The 17687-nt window shown below is 51.8% G+C and overlaps 3 protein-coding genes and 1 long non-coding RNA gene across 5 annotated transcripts in view; 1 reads left to right on the forward strand and 3 right to left on the reverse strand.

Annotated features, from left to right (window-relative positions):
* Window positions 1–968: 968 nt before the first annotated feature.
* On the reverse strand, window positions 969–9394 carry Pip5kl1 (phosphatidylinositol-4-phosphate 5-kinase like 1). Of its 2 annotated transcripts, none has more exons than XM_021155842.3 (10): window positions 8746–9394; window positions 7790–7990; window positions 6704–6757; window positions 6365–6519; window positions 6024–6148; window positions 5664–5698; window positions 5517–5572; window positions 4567–4679; window positions 4192–4342; window positions 969–1432 (listed from the first exon to the last, which is right to left on the reverse strand). In XM_021155842.3, exons 1-10 carry the CDS (start codon window positions 9391–9393, stop codon window positions 1165–1167), a joined length of 1806 nt encoding a protein of 601 aa, XP_021011501.3. In that variant the 5' UTR covers window position 9394; the 3' UTR covers window positions 969–1164. The 2 variants fall into 2 exon arrangements, with proteins under 2 accessions (XP_021011501.3, XP_085691145.1); XM_085835019.1 differs by having other exon boundaries at window positions 8617–9394.
* LOC147005944 (uncharacterized) lies at window positions 9004–10522 on the forward strand. The gene is made up of 3 exons (XR_015046551.1): window positions 9004–9126; window positions 9390–9543; window positions 10429–10522. It is a non-coding gene; the product is annotated as an uncharacterized LOC147005944 (long non-coding RNA).
* A 617-nt stretch (window positions 10523–11139) lies between these two features.
* Dpm2 (dolichyl-phosphate mannosyltransferase subunit 2, regulatory) lies at window positions 11140–13929 on the reverse strand. The gene is given in 5 exon segments (XM_021155773.3): window positions 11140–11758; window positions 12337–12439; window positions 13415–13504; window positions 13794–13887; window positions 13889–13929. Coding segments are annotated over 5 exon segments (387 nt in total). The 3' UTR covers window positions 11140–11699.
* Window positions 13930–14897: 968 nt separating this feature from the next.
* The window catches only part of Eeig1 (estrogen-induced osteoclastogenesis regulator 1), a 34807-nt gene continuing 32017 nt past the window's right edge, over window positions 14898–17687 (reverse strand). Inside the window, exon 11 of the mRNA XM_021183196.3 lies at window positions 14898–17241. Coding sequence (XP_021038855.1) covers window positions 17196–17241 — 46 coding nt within the window. The 3' untranslated portion in view covers window positions 14898–17195. The remainder of the gene's footprint in view (window positions 17242–17687) is intronic.

Here is a 17687-nt window from a genome sequence, read left to right on the forward strand (position 1 = left end):
TCTGCCTGCCTCTGCCTCCCAAGTACTGGGATTAACACAACCCTACTTCTTGCTAAGATGTTCCCTTTTTCCCAAATTCCAGGACCTTCACTGTGCCCTTGCCCTGGGACCCAACAGGGACATGAATGACCCTTCTGGTCTCGGCCTAGAAAGTAAGGCACCCTTCTCTCCTGCCATGACCGGTGAGATGCTTTGGTAATGGGTCCTTTCACCAGGACTTAGGCCCCAGGCTTCTCTCCAAAGCTGTGTGATCCCAGCTGATAACCTGGGCTATCAGGACAATCTGCACAGTCAGTGTCTTCTGTGTCCCTGAGGCCTGTGTCCCTTCTTTCCATTTGTCACATTACATCGCAGAGGGAGGGGCAGGGAGGCAGCACCATGCCCTGGAAACACAGCCAGGTTCTAGAACACCTTGAAAGAAAATGTCACTGAGCACAATTAGATCAGACTGGAGTCAGAGGCTGTGGCTGGTTTCCCAGAGACAGGAAGAGAGATGGTTGGGGTTACTGTAGGCTAGCCCAGAACCACTGGGTTGGCCACTGAGGCTTCCCCATTTGACTGAGAGGTCACTCAAGATCAACAGACCCTTGAGGGACTCCCTGCTAGACCAACTCCAAGAAGCCCGCTTCTGCCTCACTGATACCCACCTGCCTCTCAGAGGGGCATGATGAAGCCGTTCCAGAGCTGGGAATTGAAAAGCCTAGAATTTTGGACTGATCTTGCTCCTAACCTGCACCTTAAACTTTTGGGCTTGTTTCCCCATTGGAACAAGGGTGCCCCCTCCCTTCCCCCTTCTCCATAGTGTGAGGCTAGGGGTATAGGAACTTGGGCCCCAGGCCCAAGTCATGGTGTAAGCTGGTTCCAGCATTTATTGCTAGGTGGTATTGCTCATCCCCTTCATTCCGTGAACCTCCATTTCGTGGTCTGTAAAAAGAGAATATCAACATTTTTTAATAGTAAATGAGCTAAGGGTTGGGGTCAGGGTCCTTGCTCTATGCAGGGTACAGCACCGTCACCGAATGGGGCTGAGTCTTCACAGCATTAGTTATGAGGGTGCTTCCCTCTGGTGGCTGGTAGGATGAACTGCAGGCTAGCTCCCTGGGTACAGCTGGAGAATAGTTGCGGGCGCATTGTCCATAAGGGAAGAAGGCAGACAGGTGAGAGTCACTCTGTGTGCACCTCTGCCCACCGACAGAGGCGACGGGCATAGTGAGCCGGGCTGACAGTGGAGACGCTCTGCCCTGGATAGCGTACCATCTTCCACAGATGTTCCAGCCGTTTGCGAAACCCATACACGGTAGTCAAATCCACTAAGCCCAGAAAATAGCGTTGGTCTGGCCCGTCCAAGATATGGAGGGCATTGGGAAGGTCGGGCAGTATCCGGCAGTTCTGGTCCCCCGTTCCCTTCGACGTCGACGCACCTTGTATGGACCTAGGTATGGGAATAGGATAAAGCTGTCGCATCCCAGCCAGAGAGTACAAGTGAGCTAGGTACGTTAGGGGGCTGAGGAATAAAGGAATCGACAGTCTCGAGCCACAAGTGGCTGCGGAGCCCGGGAAATCTAGCCAGTGTTATGAGAAATGGCAGGCTCCAATATAAACTGAACTTCAAAGTCAATAGTGAGGGCTTGGCTAAAGAGACAGATGGCTCCACCATCTTTTAGCTCTTGTAGTTAGCTCCCAGCAGAGAGCCCCTCAAAACTGGCGGTAACTTATCACCATCGTTTGGTCATGAGAGCAAACAGCGCACTCATGCGCATGCACATGTAATTTAGAAATAAAATCTTTAAAAAGGGCAGTGTTGAAGATAAAGCAAACAATCTCCTCAACTTTTAGGTTGATAAGATTAAAATAGTCAAATGTATTGACTCAATATTATTATTATTATTATTAATTTGCTTTTGCTGTTGTTGTTGGTTTGGTTTGGTTTTTTTTGAGACAGGGTTCTTCTGTGTAACAGTCTTGGCTATTTTGGAACTCATTTTGTAGACCAGACTGGCCTCGAACTCACAGAAATCTACCTGTCTGTTTCTGCCTCCCAAGTGCTGAGATTAAAGATGTGAGCCACCTTCCTGACTTCTGTTTGCTTTTGAGACAGGGTTTCAATGCAAGTAGCTCACACTGGTCTTGAACTTGCTGTGCAGCCAAAAATGATCTTGAATTCTGATCATCCTGCCTCACCTCCTAAATGCTGGGATTATAGGCGTGTACCACTTCTGTCAGCAGAGAGTGTATAATATTAGGATTAATCTTACCTATTTCTTCTTCTTTTTTTTTTTTTTTAAATAGTCTGAGGATTACAGGTGTGGGGCACCCAGGGCAGTCTATATGGTTCTATAGAACCCAGGCCGTGGTGCATGCTGGGTAAGCACTCTAACAACTGAGCAACAACTCCAGCCCTCTTTTAAAAAACAAACAAACAAACAAACAAACAAACACCCAAACCTTTGTAAATGAGGGTATGGGGGGTGGGGGAGTCATTTTATATTTCAAAGACTCAGCAGTGACTTGTGGCCAGTGCCTATGAATGGGACATAGGACTCTGGATATTCTGAATTGAATTTTATTTCTGTTGGGGAGGGCCGATCTGGAGCATTTGGGTCAAGTGGACCTGGCCTTGGTCAGGTTTGTGGGATAACCTCATCCTAGAAGCCTTAGGGTCGCAGAGATGAAGAACTGTGAACGAGGAGCCTAACAATCCCAGTTTGTAGCGCTGTGATTTCCCTCAAGTGTATTCTTGGGGGCAAGTTCCTGACCACCAAATCCCAGCCAGCTGAAGCAAGTTCAGTTTCTCTACCTCATCCTGCAGGGGACGCTACAGTTCCTCGTATTGTGGTGACCCCAACCATAGAATTATTTCATTGCTGCTTCATAACTGTAATTCTGCTACTGTTCTGAATCGTAATGGAAATATTTGCTTTTATATGCAACCCCTAAAGGGATCGAGAGCCACAGGTTGAGAACCACTGCTATAGGGCTTTCTTTATGCCAATCACGGGAGGGGCAGGCTCTAGAAAATAAGTCAGCCAATGAGAGACAAGCCCCGCTACAGTCTCAACTAATCAAAAAACAGTGGCAGAAGAGCCTAAGCTTCCAGAGGAAGTGTGTGGGGCAGCGATGAAAAGCCTGTTGGGAAATATTTCAACATGATGACGATTCTGTACAAACTGGAACTTACTGGACCAATGACAGCAGTGCTCTGCGCTACGCATCAGCAGCGGGTAAAAGCTGAGCTTCCGCGATCCTATACCATGGCAGACACTTCACCATCTGATCCAGACGTGGCTGGGCTGTGACTGTGTGGGGAGCCATCACTGTATCCTACTCAAGTCTCCTCCAGGCCAAAGGCCTCTTCCATAGATGGAGCAGGAATAGAAACTGCCTGAGAGCCGAGGCCACCCTCATCCCTAACTTTCTCTGTCCTACACGAGACCAATACGCTTGAGTTTTGAGTTGGTGTTGTTTGAGCAGGGTCTCATTATATGTAGCTCTGGCTGACCTTGAATTTAGAGATCTACCTGCCTCTGTTTCCTGGGTGCTGGGATTAAAGGTGTGCTTTAGGGCACATCTGGCAGGCATGAAGTCGTAAATGGGCTTACTGGTCAACCCCAGGGGTGTGCCTTGGAGAAGTGTAATTAGAGCAGAGTCCTTTGGCTTCCCTTCCCTTCTCTGAGCCTTCATGGTCAAGAGTCAATGCATGGTCTCAGTGAGGGCCATGGCCAGCATAGTGGGAGTGACAGTTCTTCTACATAACATAGAGTACACAGTGGTGGTGGTGCTGGTGATGACTTCAGGGGTCAGAGGGCACAAAAGTAAATGGGTTTTGTCACTGCACAGAAACCTGCGCCATATGTCCTGCCAGAGAATAGGGCAGAAGGCTCAATCTATCATTAGAAGGCCTTGTCCAGTTAGACTCCTTCAGTTCTGTCCTCTCCTAGCCCATCTGGGCCCCTTACCTCTAGCAGCCAAGCTTGCATACATGTGTACATACACATACACACATACAAACACACACAGTACTCCCCAGCCTTTAAGCATACACACATGTACACACATACACACACACACACACACAGTACTTCCCAGCCTGTAAGCCTATGCCACGCCACAAGAGGGAAAGTAGTCTCTTACCTCGTGCCTACCTCGCCCGCCCCACCCATCCTTGCCATTACATCTGGAGGCAAAGCTCACTTGAAGGTGCTGAAGACGGAGTGGTGATCGCCCTTCTCATCTTCGTGGAGAAACTGGATGGCCACCAGGAGGCTGTAATCCAGTACATTCACCTCCCGCAGGAAGGCGGTGTCTAGCTCCATCTGCCGGAGGAACCAGCTCCGCTGGGCTCCTGTGGGGACCACCACAACCCACCTGAGTCCCCACCACATGCCTGTGCTTGCCCCAGAAGTGTGAATGGCATGATCATCCCCATTCTATAATCTGTCTTGCACCCCCCACTTGCATAAATCTGGACCCAGGATTTGAGTCCTGGGCTGTGAAGAATTTGGGTAGAGGGGACCCTTCTTCCAAACGTCACCCTGGAGAGGACTAGGCAGTGAGCACGTAACTCACCCAATCTCATGGTCTTTTCTTGAAAGTTGAGGTCCTTCAGCACCAAGACAAGGGGGCTGCCCTCAGGAGCTGGATCTACCCAGCGGCTTACGTTGCAGCCCTTGATGTCATACCTGGGAGGTAGGATATACACAGCAGTCACTGGATTCAAGGACTTCCCGGGTGTGGTTGCTCCTGTATGGGCTAAGTCACCATGGATTTACCTCCAACCTCAGCACCCTTCTAGACTGTGTTCTCATGTTAGAGATGGAGAAACAGAGGCTCAAACAGTAATTTGCCTGTGTCGCAAGGTATGCAAAGAACAGAACAAGGATTTGAACTCAGGCCTTTACAAGCCCAACCTAGGTATCAGCCCTACTTGCCTGTCTCAGTATCTTGTCTGCCAGGGGAGGATCCTACCAGCAGGTTGGGTTTGTTCTCCAACTCTAGCTCCATTTAGTTATTTCTAAATAACTAAACGGTTGAGAGCACCGTTCCTGAAAGAGCTGGTTCTCTTGTTTCATCATGCGGGTCCTGGGGACTGAACTGGGTCCTCAGGCTTGGCCGCAAGCACCTTTTCTGACTGAACCATCCCACCTGTCCCTTTCCTTGAATCCATTAGCCTTCTTCAGTTTCTCAACTATAAAATGGGGGTGGTTAGCCCGGTGTGATGACCCAGAATTCCAGTACTGGGAATAGACAACAGGGTAGAAAGTTGGTATCTAATCTGGACTATGGAGACTATTTCAAACTAAAATAAAATAAAGCTCTGGGGGGGGGGGAGGGAAAGATGGCTCAGTGGTGAGCCTAGCCTGTACGAAAGCACTGGTTTTGATCCCCAAGTACCGGCCAGCCGCTCAAAAGATCTGTTCTTCCTGGGTCTGTTTGGCGGTCTACTGGATAAGGATCGGTGTCTCAGCCTGCACCTTTCCTGTGAAACTGGAACCCTGTATCCACTCGGCCGGACTCACCTCTCAGAGATGCGGCTGGTAGGGTAGAAGATGCACTGCATGATGATGAAGTACTTCTGGGTGTAACATGGGTCAGGAGTGAGGGAAGCCCGAGCTCACCCTCCAGCAGCCCCCACTGCTGAGCCACCTCGCCTCTGCTACACTCACCTTTTTCCCCTGAGCTACCCGCAGACTGTATATGCCTGAAAGACGAGAAGGTATCTCTAACTGCACAATCCCGGAGCCAGGTTTCGCATCTTTCTCAAGACCCACCGAGTACCTGAGCCTGTCCCTCCAGGTTCCACCCCTAGATTCCCTTCTCAATCGGGTGTCTCCCGCACCGCGGTGTCTCCAGCACCACAGACATAGCCTGGGTGAAGTCCCAGCCCAGCCTGAAACAGGGCCAGACTCTCCAATCCCGACATGGTCCCTTTGGGCCCCGCCCCAGGATCCGCCCTCCCCAGTCACTCTGCAATTTAAGACCTGCCCCCCTCTCCCCGCCTCCCACCCCCACCCCCCGCCGCGTACCCAGCAACCGTGCCAGCAGGGAGTGTGGGTACTGCTGCAGGTGCTCCACGTAGCGGGGCAGGTGGGCAAGCAGCACCTGCACTTCGTGGCGCCGTTGGGTCTTCACAAAGAAGCGCTGGTCGTGGCTACAGGTGGGAACAGAGGTCATTCACTGTCCAGACTTGGCAGGAATGGTTCCCACCAAGTCTCTTGCTCCCGCTTTTGCACAGGATGGATGTGTCTGGCTACCTCGCCCCCTTGCTTCATCCCACCTTCCTCTGGCCCTGACCCTCTCTCCCCAAGGCCATCCTGCCAGCCTGGAACGGAGCCCCAATCCTGCCCCATCCTTGCTACAAGCTTACGTCAGGAAGAAGCTGGCCTTGCTTTTGGAGGTGCTGAAGAATTGAAGGTAGGGATCACCAGGGCCAAGAGTAGCCTGGTAGTCCTCTTCAGTCAGGCCAATGGATTGCCTCAGCCGTGCAAAAGCCGGGCCAGCCAAGGTGCCCAGCTCGAAGCCCTGTAGGGGAGAAAGTGGCCCAAGCGAGTCCACCCTTGTGGGCCCAGGGTCCAGGTGCATGCAGCTGGGTCTGGCTAGGGAGCGTCAACCCAGCTAAGGTCCTGGGAACTAGTCATCACTCCCAATCACAGCTGAGGACGGGGGAGCTAAAGCAAAGACTCCCCACCACTTAGGGACTTCCTACCTCTTCGTGAACTTGGGTCATGACTTCCAGGTAATCCTTCTGGGTAGTAGGTCCCTGCAGGGGTTGGTAATGGGTTTCAGAGAAAGTCTGGATCTGCTATGGCCTACCTAGTTTGTGTGTTCAGCACGGGGCTTTGCCCTTTCCTTTAGCAAACAGGGACCTGACAAGTCTTGTTAGCTTAAATTGGGCGCTTGAGATTCTGGTTCACCCAGGGCTGGAGGAAGGATGGGGATAACCTAAGGCAGGGCCCCATGGGCGTTATCACCCACATCTGGATCTTCAGGACCAGGCACCAACTTCAAACCTGGTGCATACTTTCAAATACTCATTCAGGCTGTGTACAGCCAGATTGCATCCTCCTGAAAGGGGCCAGTGATACCAGGGGAGAGCCTCGGAGAGTCTGACAGGGGAAGGGTGCTCAGGGCAGGTGACCTCTGAGTGGAAATCTGAAGGTGTGTGGAGAGGAGAAACCCCATTCTGGAAGCGCCCTGGAGGCCAGAGGCAGGCTACAACAGCCAGCTCTGTAGGCAGCTGTATCTCCAGGCTGTGTTCAGTCCTGAGGAGCCTGAGGAGACTTCCTGCAGGTGATGAGGGTCAGGCTGTGTTCCAGAGAACCCCCTCCAGATCTTGTATTTCAACTGTGCATACGTGCACACACGCAGACAACATACAGGCTCCCCAGCCGACTGGGCTGCTGAGTTGGCAGCTGGGTGATGCTTTCTGCTGAGCCAGCTTGGCCCCAGCCTGACAGGCTCCAGGGAGGATGGACTGGATTGGGCATGGTGAGGGTGGGGGGGGTCCCTTCTTAACCATTCAAGCTGGTAGGGCCCAGGGGCTTCATCCATTATACAGATAGGGGTACTTGAGGCCCAGAGAGACAGAGGCCATACATCCACCACTTTAAGCAGGGTGTCCCTCAGACCTCCTGGACTTCCCTTCCAGCTTCTCAACCCAGAATTTCTGCTTCCTGACACAAATCCCTGCCTCCCTCTTCTTGGTAGGCCTCTCTGATTCCCAGTGTCAACCTTTTAGTGAGATAGACTGCCAGCTAGGTTTGAGGTGTCTGAGACAGGATGGGCCATTCACCATGGGTGGGTTGTTCTTGGAGACCTGGGTGGCAGCCCACAGCCCTTCCTGCATCATTCGTGTCATTCTATGCAGTTCATGTCCTGGACCGACCTCAAACAGGCCAACTCTAGACTGCCTGGCTCGGAGGGGCCAAAGAAGGCCTCGGCGGCTCCCTGAGGAAATGGACTTGTTTCCAGCCTCCTGGGAGTGGGCCGGGATCTGATGGGAAGAGGCACAAGAAACAAAGAAGCATGTGGCAGTATTTCAGAAGGGAAATGCATGGGTTCAAATCCTACTTCCACCTATTAGGGATCTTCTGCTTATCTTTCTCTGCTTCACCTTCCCTGACCATAAAATACAGGGCAAACACTATAGCTATGGTCCCAGTGTTTGAGGGGCCCAAACCACCTGCAAATGGTATGCAAATGGAGTGGAGACAGCCTTCTGCTGTCAATCCCAGGTGCATCTGATGACTCCCAGAGGCTGCATGACCTTAGGTCAGACCCAGCCTTATTATCTCCTCTGTTACATGTTAGCTGCTACTGTTGCGTCTGAGCTGCCTTCACAAGAAGCCTTGCTAGCAGGCTCTGGGATGCTGGGAGATTCACTCTTCCCTGTTTCCTCTTCTATGCTGTGCTTCTCTGTGCTAGCAAGAAGGGTCAAATGGAAGCTGAAGTCATACCAGCTCACCCATTCCTAGTGGAGACCCATCCTGTGTACAAAGCTGAGCGCTTGAGGTCCTTATGGAGCCTTACGGAATTTATCTCATCATCCAAATTTTCCTGATGAGGAAACTGAGGAAGACCTCCGGGGGACACCCACCAGATCGCTACCCACTTTCATACCTCCGTGGGGCGTGTCTTGATCTTCCCAGAGCAGAGACGGGGGGCGGGGAACGTGTTCAAGCCTCTGGCCAAGATAATGGCCAGACTTTCACCCTTCCCTTTCTTGTCCCCTCTCTGGTCCGCACCTACCTCGTGGGACCTAAGGCTTGGTGTGGCCATCGCCCCCAGGTGCCGCTTCTCTGGCTTTGGCGGTGTCTCGGAGGCCCAGATGCAGGAATCAGGCCCCGCCTCTGCATGGCGAACGACCAATCGCGACGCTCTTGTTACCACTGTGTCCAATCTTTGAAAGGGGCGCTTGCCTTTGCCTGCAGGTTCCACCTCCAAGGATGCAGCATACTCAGAATTCTGATCCTGGCTCTTCAGAGCTGCCTGGCTGAGGTGTTGGTGGAAAAGCCTTGTCACGGTTGCACGAGGGGGACGATGACCTTTGCCTGCGGGTCCCACCTCCGAGGATGTAGGATCCTCTGCATCCTGATCGTGGTCGGACCGAGCCTCCTGGCGATGGCTGAGGTGCCTGAGAAAAGGCCTTCTTGTCGCGGTTGCACGCTTTGCACGGAATCTGCGAGGGGGACGCTGGCCTTTGCCCTTGGGTCCCACTTCCGAGGACGTAGCATCCTCTGAATCCCGGTTCTGGCTGGGCGGGGTCGCCGGGTTTTGGTGGAGGTGCCGGAGAAATGATTCTCCTCTCAATTTCCTCCCGAACTGTGGACGTACGTCTCTAGGACTGGCTGTGGAGTCAGGTAGCTTAAATCGTGTTTCTTTGGTCTTTTTAGGCATGAAATTCCCATTGACTGTCTCTCAGGTAAAGAAGCTAAAAGCAGAGAAAGAAGTGACCATCTCCAGGTGGTACAGAAGTCAGAGCATTCTTCCGTGTGATTGAAGCGCCCACTGGAGGCCACAGCGGGAGCAGACACCAGAAAGTTTTTGGTGAGCTAGCTAGAGGGACACAACATAATCTTTTAAAAGCATAGATGGGATGATGTCACCCTTATACTTTAAGTATCAAGTGACTTCTCTTGGCGGTGGAACAGAATTCAAACTCCTCACCATGGCATGGATCAGCTGCCCCACTTTCTTGACTCACTCCAAACACCCTCCTTGCCCTCAACCCAAGCTGCAAACTTCCACCCCCAGGGTTTCCCGTTCCTGGGCTCCCAGGTATCAGTCCTGTCTGGACTTTTACTTGCCTTGATCCTTCGGACCACCTTTCAGGACTCTATGCACTTCCTCCATACACTGGATCACATGGCCTTTATTCCCATCACCCTTGGCATGAGCAGAGATTGTCTTGCTCATGGATTGGTTTATTACATCAAACCTCCTGAATTGGGAGTGCCACCAGAGTGGGAACTACATGGACCTCACATCCTGCCTCAGTGCCCAGCACAAACTTGGGAACTGTGTGGATTTGAATGATGTAGGGGGTGGGAGCGCGGAGCCCCATGAGACCACAGTGGCTGTAGTAATGATAGTCCCTAGCAAGCAGAGCCTTGGGACAGTGGGAGGGATAACCCAGAGAACTAGAAATGAGCAGAAGAAAGATGCTTAGATATGCTGGCTTAAGAAAGTCTTTTCATCTTTGTACACGTCTGGCGGTGGAACAGAATTCAAACTCCTCACCATGGCATGGATCACCACACATATGTGTGTGGATGCCAGTGGCACCCAGGAGAGTGTCCTCTGGTGCCAGAGTTGTGGGTGGTGGTCACTTAATGTGACCTCTGACTGAACTCTGGCCCTCTGAAATAGCTGCTGAGACATCTCTCCAGGCCCATATGCCTTTTTTCTTCATGTTTGTGTTCCTCTGTGTAGACCTGGCTGTCCCGGAACTCCCTCTGGAGATCAGGCTGACCTTGATGTCACAGAAATCCCCCTGCCTCCAAATCCTGAATGCTGGGATTAAAGGGATCCGCTACCACAGCCAGCCTGATATGTATTTTTGGGAAGCCATCAGGATGAAGAAACTCAGAGTGGAAGGGAAAGGTCAGCGGGGAGGCAAAGAGAAGGTGGGTGGTTTTGTATCTGAGAAGGGGCTGGAGAGGGCCTGAGAAGTGATACACTTTCAGGCTGTGTGGATGCCAGATAGGGGTAGACATCCAGGGTAAGGGACACAAGCTTAAGCTTCTAGAGAGGCATCCCAGGGGCCTCTTAAATACGAAATGAGGGGCTGGAGATGTCTTAGGAAGAGTGCTTGCCTAGCAGGCATAAAGCCCTCATGACATGTGGTATCTTAACCTTGGAGATACAGAGTCAAAAAGATCAGAAGTTCAAGGCTACCCTCAGCTACGTAGTTTAATGTCAGACTGGGCTACACTAGACCTTAGCAGATGCGCCAGGCTTCTGATTCTCCGGCTGTGACATTTCTGGAGTAAGAATCGTATCTATCCCAGTTCCAGTTTTACCTCGTGTCTGACATAGGGACATCGCGAAGGTACAACCTGAGGTGCCCTCATTGCACAACTTGGTAGCATCTGAGCCTCCTCTAGCCAGTTTCCCCAGAGCAAGGACAGCAGAGAGACAAACACCAACGCAATTAACATTTATTTGCAAGTTTTCCCAAACAGGCCAGTTGTGGTCTAGTGTGGCTGCCTGGATGTAACCCTGTGGTTCTGGGGTTTGTCAGTCTTTCCCCAGGGCTTGCTTCCTGAGTCCCTCATGGAGCCTGGGAAGTGTCAGACTCGGAAGAGCTGCCTTGTGACGGGACAGGATTTGTACAGAGAGGCAGGAAGGCCTGCTCAGTCCATCAGCACAGTAGCAGGATCACAGGGGTGAGAGAAGAGAACTCTGCAGAAGGGACAAGGGAGCTTTGACTGTGAGATGGACAGGACCAACCAGCAATGTTCAGCCTCTGAGCCCAAGGGAAGTGAGTGAGAGGCTTCCCAACCCGCCTTCCTCTTGGCTTCTAAAAGGATGACCAAGAGAGAAGAGAGGGCTCCAGGTGGTCAAACTGAGAAGAAAACAGCCCCATGTCCCAAAGAGGGCTGCAGTGCAGCCAGCTTGACCGTCTTGTAGGGTGTGACCCTTGGTCCCTTTCCTGGAGGAGATATGGAGAAGGCCCCTGCTGCCTCATCCCTGCTGGACCTTCACTGAGCCTTCTTGGTCACCTTCTGGCTCTTTAGCATCACATAGGTGATGAACAATCCTGTAATACACAGAATAGGAAGGGCTGGGAGGATCGGAGTGGAAGCTAGGTGGCCAGGCATGCAAGGTCAGGCTCCCAACCAACCCCCCTGGGGATGCATCTTTGCAGTCATTCACTAGGCCACACAGCCACTGAAGGTTAGTTAACCATCACCAAGATGGTGCAAGGTTAACCTGCACTCCTATCTAGCCCTGTGCGATCAGTCGGCCATGTGGTTCCTCAGTCAACCTAAGCACTTTTTTAGGCTCCTGGGCTAGAGCTTAGAATACTGTAACAACAAAGACACAGTCCCCAACCCACAGAGCCGTAAGAGATGACAGGGTGACTTGACGCAGGAACATTGAAGAGATGAGGATGAAGCTGAGACAGGAAAGAAAGGGGAACCATGTCCTCATTGTCCCAAGAACCTGAAACACTGTGAACACCACTAGAGGGGCTTCTGCCTGTGGCCTTTAAGAAGGAACGGAAAACCCCAGGGAGCATTGGTGACAAGGAAAGTCTAAGCAGATATACAGCAGGTGCCAGCATGTGGAAGCATGCTGCCTTCCAGACACCCTGCCCCAGATCAGGAGACTTACCCACAAACAGAAGCAGCAGGAGGCCTGCGGCCAACGGGAGGAGGACGGCGTAGGCACGGGGCAGGAAGTATTTGTGGATGACATGCTGGCTGTCAATGAATGGCTGGCACCAAGGGCAAGAGCTCTGGTGAGTATTGCTCACCTTACCCAGCCCCAAAGGGAAGCCATCCCACCTCCCTCTGGCAGCACTGGATACCGAGGGCCCACCTTGATAGCATCCCCAAATGTGGATATGTATCGTAACAAGAGACCCACTATATTGTCTCTGTATCGTTGAATACTGCCTGGGCCTTGTGAGTGCTGGAAACCATCCTTTTTGATTTCTGAGGCCCTGGCTGACCTCACCAAGCCCCCCTCCCCCCTTCTTCTGCCTTCTGAGAACTCTAGGTCTTTTAAAGAAGTCTTTATTTTTTGATCATGCCTGTGAGTCCAGGTGTACTTTCATCCAAGCCCCGTATCTCCAATCTAACTCCTAACGCAACTTAAGCAGCAATGGCGTTCCGTTCCAGGGACTTTTGCTGGGTCTCCTGGAGCTGGAGTTACAGATGGTTGTAGCTGGCCATGTGGGTGCTGGAACTTGAGCCCCAGTCCTCTGGAGAATCAGCCAGTCCTCTTCATCACCAAGCTATCTCTTCAGCCCACCTAACTTTTCTCTCTGAAGGATACCAAATTCTGCAAGATGCCCCTTTCCAAGCACAATGTACTTTTAAACAATAACTAACAAAATTTCCCACATTAAAGAGAGAGGCTTAGAGAGATTGACTTGAGATGTTAATAAACTCCACTGGCGACTGCTACACCCAGGAACCTGCTGGCTAACCAGGAGGACAAACACAAAATAAAGCCTCACTGTGCGGCAGTTCAGAGGCTGAGAAATAGCCTTCCCCCTGAGTCTTAGCCTCCTCATCTATAAAATGTAGACACCATCTGCAAGCATCATAGTGTAGATTTCGTGAGATTAGAGCTAGCTAAACATCCAGACGCTGGCACACAGCCGCTGATTAAGTCGCGTTAGGAAACTGGCTTAGAGATCCAGAGCAGAACGAAGGTCAGCGGGGTGGGGGTGGGGCACACATACCAAGAGAATCACCCAAGTGGTGTAGTAGGTGAAGATGATCAAGCTAACGGCGACAAGGCCAAATCCTACTGCTTGGTCTGTCCCGGTGGCCTGGAGAAAAATAAAGGCTCAGCAAGCGAGACGGCTCGTGTACACGCACTAGCGGGGGGTCGGAGCAGCCGGTTTACACTCCAAGTCTCTCATTCATTCAGAATCACGGAGGGCTTACTAAAAGTGGCTCTCGGGTTTAGAAAGCCACGTCAGGCCTCGTCACCTGTCTGCAAGCGGTGGAGAGCGATCCGGGTTTGGAGAGCCCAACCCCATCTCCCAAGGAGACTCTTACTCAGAGCCCCGACCCCTGGTACCCTCAAATCACACACGCACTCCACCCCAGGCTCACCATCTCTCCAGCGTTCCGCCGGAGCAACAAAATACATCCGGTTCCTGGTTCAGGCCTTTCCGGCTTGTAAATCACGTGACACGCCGAGAGTTGTCTGAGCTGACATATGGGCACTTTTCCCCGCCCTCCAGCGCATGTCGGGAAATGTAGTTTCTGCAGGGAACTGTAGGGCCGGGAGCTCAGGCTTTCAGGTTATTGTGGCTACATCCCTGTCAGACCCTTCCCAAACAATAATCATCTAAACATTATCGTACAGTCCCAAGCCAGAGTGAGATGTACCCCAGAGTTGGAAGTCCCGGAAAGGGATAGATCATGATGAGTTGGTTGTTGAAGCAGACATCAGAATTCAAAGGCTCTACATTCTGGCCTTGAAACTATTAATGGAAGAGTCTGTATAGAATGACCACCACTGGCCTGGGTTATGAGAATTTCCACTGGCTGGCTTCCTAGGGAACTTTCTAGGCTTCCCTTCATTGTTCACTGCCAGAGGTTTCAGAATGGCCCTCTTAGAACCAAGGGGTGCTGGGCCAAATTATCTTTCATGCTTTTCTTCTATTTATCACCCAGAACACTACTCCCATGGCATATGGGGCTAGCTGCTGTAGATCCATTCTCCTCTAAATGCTACACCATGCAGGGTATCCATTTCTTCAACCAGAGGCAGCCGTTCCCTCTTTGTGCCCTGACAGGTATTTTTAACCAGTTTCTTCGATGATGAGGACCAACAGTGGGGCTTTAAGATCCTGGAATTCATGCTGGGCATGGTGGTGCATTTCTGTAGTCCCAACACTCTGGAGGCATGAGGAGTACTAAGTCTTTTTAAACCTCATGGCTAAAGGAAACCTTTAAATACCAAATAAAAACGTTTTATTCTTTCCCCAAACCAGAGTGAGACACCATCTCAAACCAGAGGAGAGGTTCAGGAGTAACAGGTGTTCTCTGACCTTTGTCAAGTGCCCATTCATATTCATATAAACATGTGTGGGCATATATGTAACATGTATGTGAGTGTGTGTGTGTGCGTATGTTTGTGGTGAGGATTATGATTATGTTAGCAGCCCCCAAGTCAACATCGTGATGAGATGAAAAGAAACACCAACAAAAAACAGTAACAAAAACATCGGCATTTAATTCCACCCCCAAACCAAACATTGACATTAGGCTGACTTCCCCATAGGACATAATTTTCTATTATAAGCTGAGACAGAAACGAACAGCCCACGGAATGGGGAGCAGTGGTAACCTGGTTAGAAAGGAGTAACACAAAAGCAAACGCTCCTCCCCACAGAGGAAGATGGGGCTGCTCATCCTGCCAGACCATGTGGTCAGCTGTAGGGTAGCCAGAAGAGAACCCTAAAAATATTGCAGATCTTTTATATCTCTCTAATAGAAACATTAAATTGTCTTTCAGGTCCCAAACTGGCATTGCATAGACCAATTCCTTTCCAAAAATATCTCTAATATATCCTCTATCTTTGTATATAGAATTTGAAGTCCAGGTGCTCTGGGCACCCGTGGGGATCACTGAGCACAGGAGGAAAGGCTCTTAGCCTCTGGCTGCCACCAGTGTTCATTTGGTTGTGGTCATGTTTTCAGCTAAGTTATCCTGGCCCAGTGCCTGGGAGCAGAGGATGTGGCAGCTCTCGTCTACTTGGCTTGGGTTAGACAGGGGCTCTTGGTTTGGGGCAGTCTTCCTGACAGTATCAACTGCTTGGTTTGGAGCCCTGGAATTTAGAACTAGACCAAACCAATGCTCTGACTGGGGAAGCTAGTAGACAAGCACACTAGGGCTCTGTCCATCTTCTGGGGGGTCACCGCACCTAGGAACAGAGCTTCCAGAGTCCCTTAAAGTGCCAGGCACCTGCTGGGCAGGATGGAATCTGAGCTGCCAGAACCTTCTCTAGCCATGTTCTGCCTTGCCTTGGCAGCATCTTCTAACATTCATCTGCTGATTCAAACAACGTCTACAGAACCTATAGAAATGATCTGGTCCTGACACCAGGCAGCTCCAAGACCACAGCCCCAACTTTTGCTAGCTGAGGAAGACACAAACTAGGCAAGGAACTTCCCAACCTGGGGAGTCCAGCCATCCCCACCCACAGAAACAATGTCCCATACTCGCTTATCCCCAGCCCTGCTGGGGTGCAGGTGGAATGGGGAACAGAGGCACCTATCTCCCCTTGTTGGGGTGGAAGGAATACAAGAACTGTGAACTCAGGAGGAAAAACACCTTAAGGGGCCAAGGAAACACCAGCCTGCTGGGTTGATACAAAGTGAGTGAAACTTAAGGGGGTGGGAATTTATCCAGGGCCGAGCTGGCAGCCTATACTCTCCTTAAGCAAATTATAGGACAGAAAGTGCTGGGGTTGTGGAGGTACCAAGAGGGTGAGTAGTAGGGGGAAAGACTCCCCAGGGAAAGCACACCCCTTGCCCAGGAGGGCTGAGGCTCGTCTGGCAGGAAGCCAGCTCCAGTTCACCCAGTCACAGGCCACCTGGCTGACTCTCTAGCCTGGAACCCAGCCCAGGCCGGCTGACATGAGAGCAGGGGAAAAGGCCTTTGCTTACCCAGCACAGCTGGGCCTCACCCTTCCTTTCCTGCAGGAAGGCCAGCTGCTCAGGACCCAGCCCTGGGCAGATGGAACCATGATGCTCAGGCCTTTCTAGGCTCCGGTCTTGGGTCTGAGCTTGGGGTTAATTAGAGGGAAGGGGTAGTGCCACGTTCCAGCCGGGCGACTGTACCCTAGGTCTGGTTGCACAGCAGACAGCACCCAGGAGGCCTGGAGGAGGGCAAGGGCCAGTGGCTGTGCTGGGGACAAGCATGTGCAAAGTGCAGGCTGCAGGGCAGCAGGAGGACAGTTAAGGAGGTGGGGTCTCAATCCGGAGTATGGGGTTTGAGGTCTTAGCTCCCAGGAGAGAGCTGCCTGCAGGTCTCCTCAGGATAGAGAAAAGACAGTGAAGCAGTAAGCAGAGGGTCACAGGTGGCAGGGTTCTGGGGTGGCCCAGCTCCTGAAGGGCAGAGACAATGGAGCAAGTGCCCCGTCAGCCTGGCTGAAGCTGCTGCTCCTGAAGTGGGTCGTGGGGGATGGAGGGATGGGGCAGGCCACAAGCACCCAACATGGAATGGCTGTGTCCTTTGCTGGGCCCAGGTCCTCTCCAGTCAGGGCAGTCCTGGCCAGCTCCATCTTGCCCCATTTTCTAGTGGTTCGGAGGACAATATTCACAGTGGCACCCAGGACCAGTGGTTCCAGGGTGGATGGGAGGAAAATGGAATGACGCTTTGGGGACCAGTGTGGCTAGAGTAAGAGGAGGCACAGATGCAATGCAGAGCAGATCCTCCAGGAATGCCACGGGCCTGGGTGCCAGAGATGGCAGGACCCTTCTTCAGCCGGACTCCTGGGTCCCTCAGTGGCTCTCAATTACGACTGGCTCGTAGACTCCCGAGGAGACTCTGCAGGGTGGAGAAAGGTGAGCAGTTGAGAAACTGCAGTTGCCGAGCAATCCCCTGGCCAGAGCGCTTCACATGCAGTTACTCTGCCAGTCTTTAACTGACCGGCAGAAACTGAGGCCCCAGAGGTGTTCAGTCATTTGCTCAGGGTAACAGAAATAGTATCAGAGTTGGTAGTGGTGGTGGTGATGGTGGGGTCCACAGCTGTGCCTGGTCCCCTCTGGACACCTGCTGTGTACCCACCTGGGTGACCCTGGCAAGGAGAAACTGTTCCCTGTATCATCTGACAAATGAAAACAGGTTTGGAGGACTGCTAAGATTCATTAAGAAGGCAGGAGAAAGGGAAGGGGCCACATCTATTCTCCTCACTGCTTGGTCTTGCAGAAACCAGGTTAGATTCCCTCCTCCAATCTTGGCTTCTCATTTTGCAAATGGTCTAAGGAGGTCCC

This window comes from Mus caroli, unplaced genomic scaffold, assembly GCF_978045245.1.
Source record: "Mus caroli unplaced genomic scaffold, Mus_caroli_1 scaffold_2, whole genome shotgun sequence".
In the NCBI taxonomy this organism is placed as follows: Eukaryota; Metazoa; Chordata; class Mammalia; order Rodentia; family Muridae; genus Mus; species Mus caroli.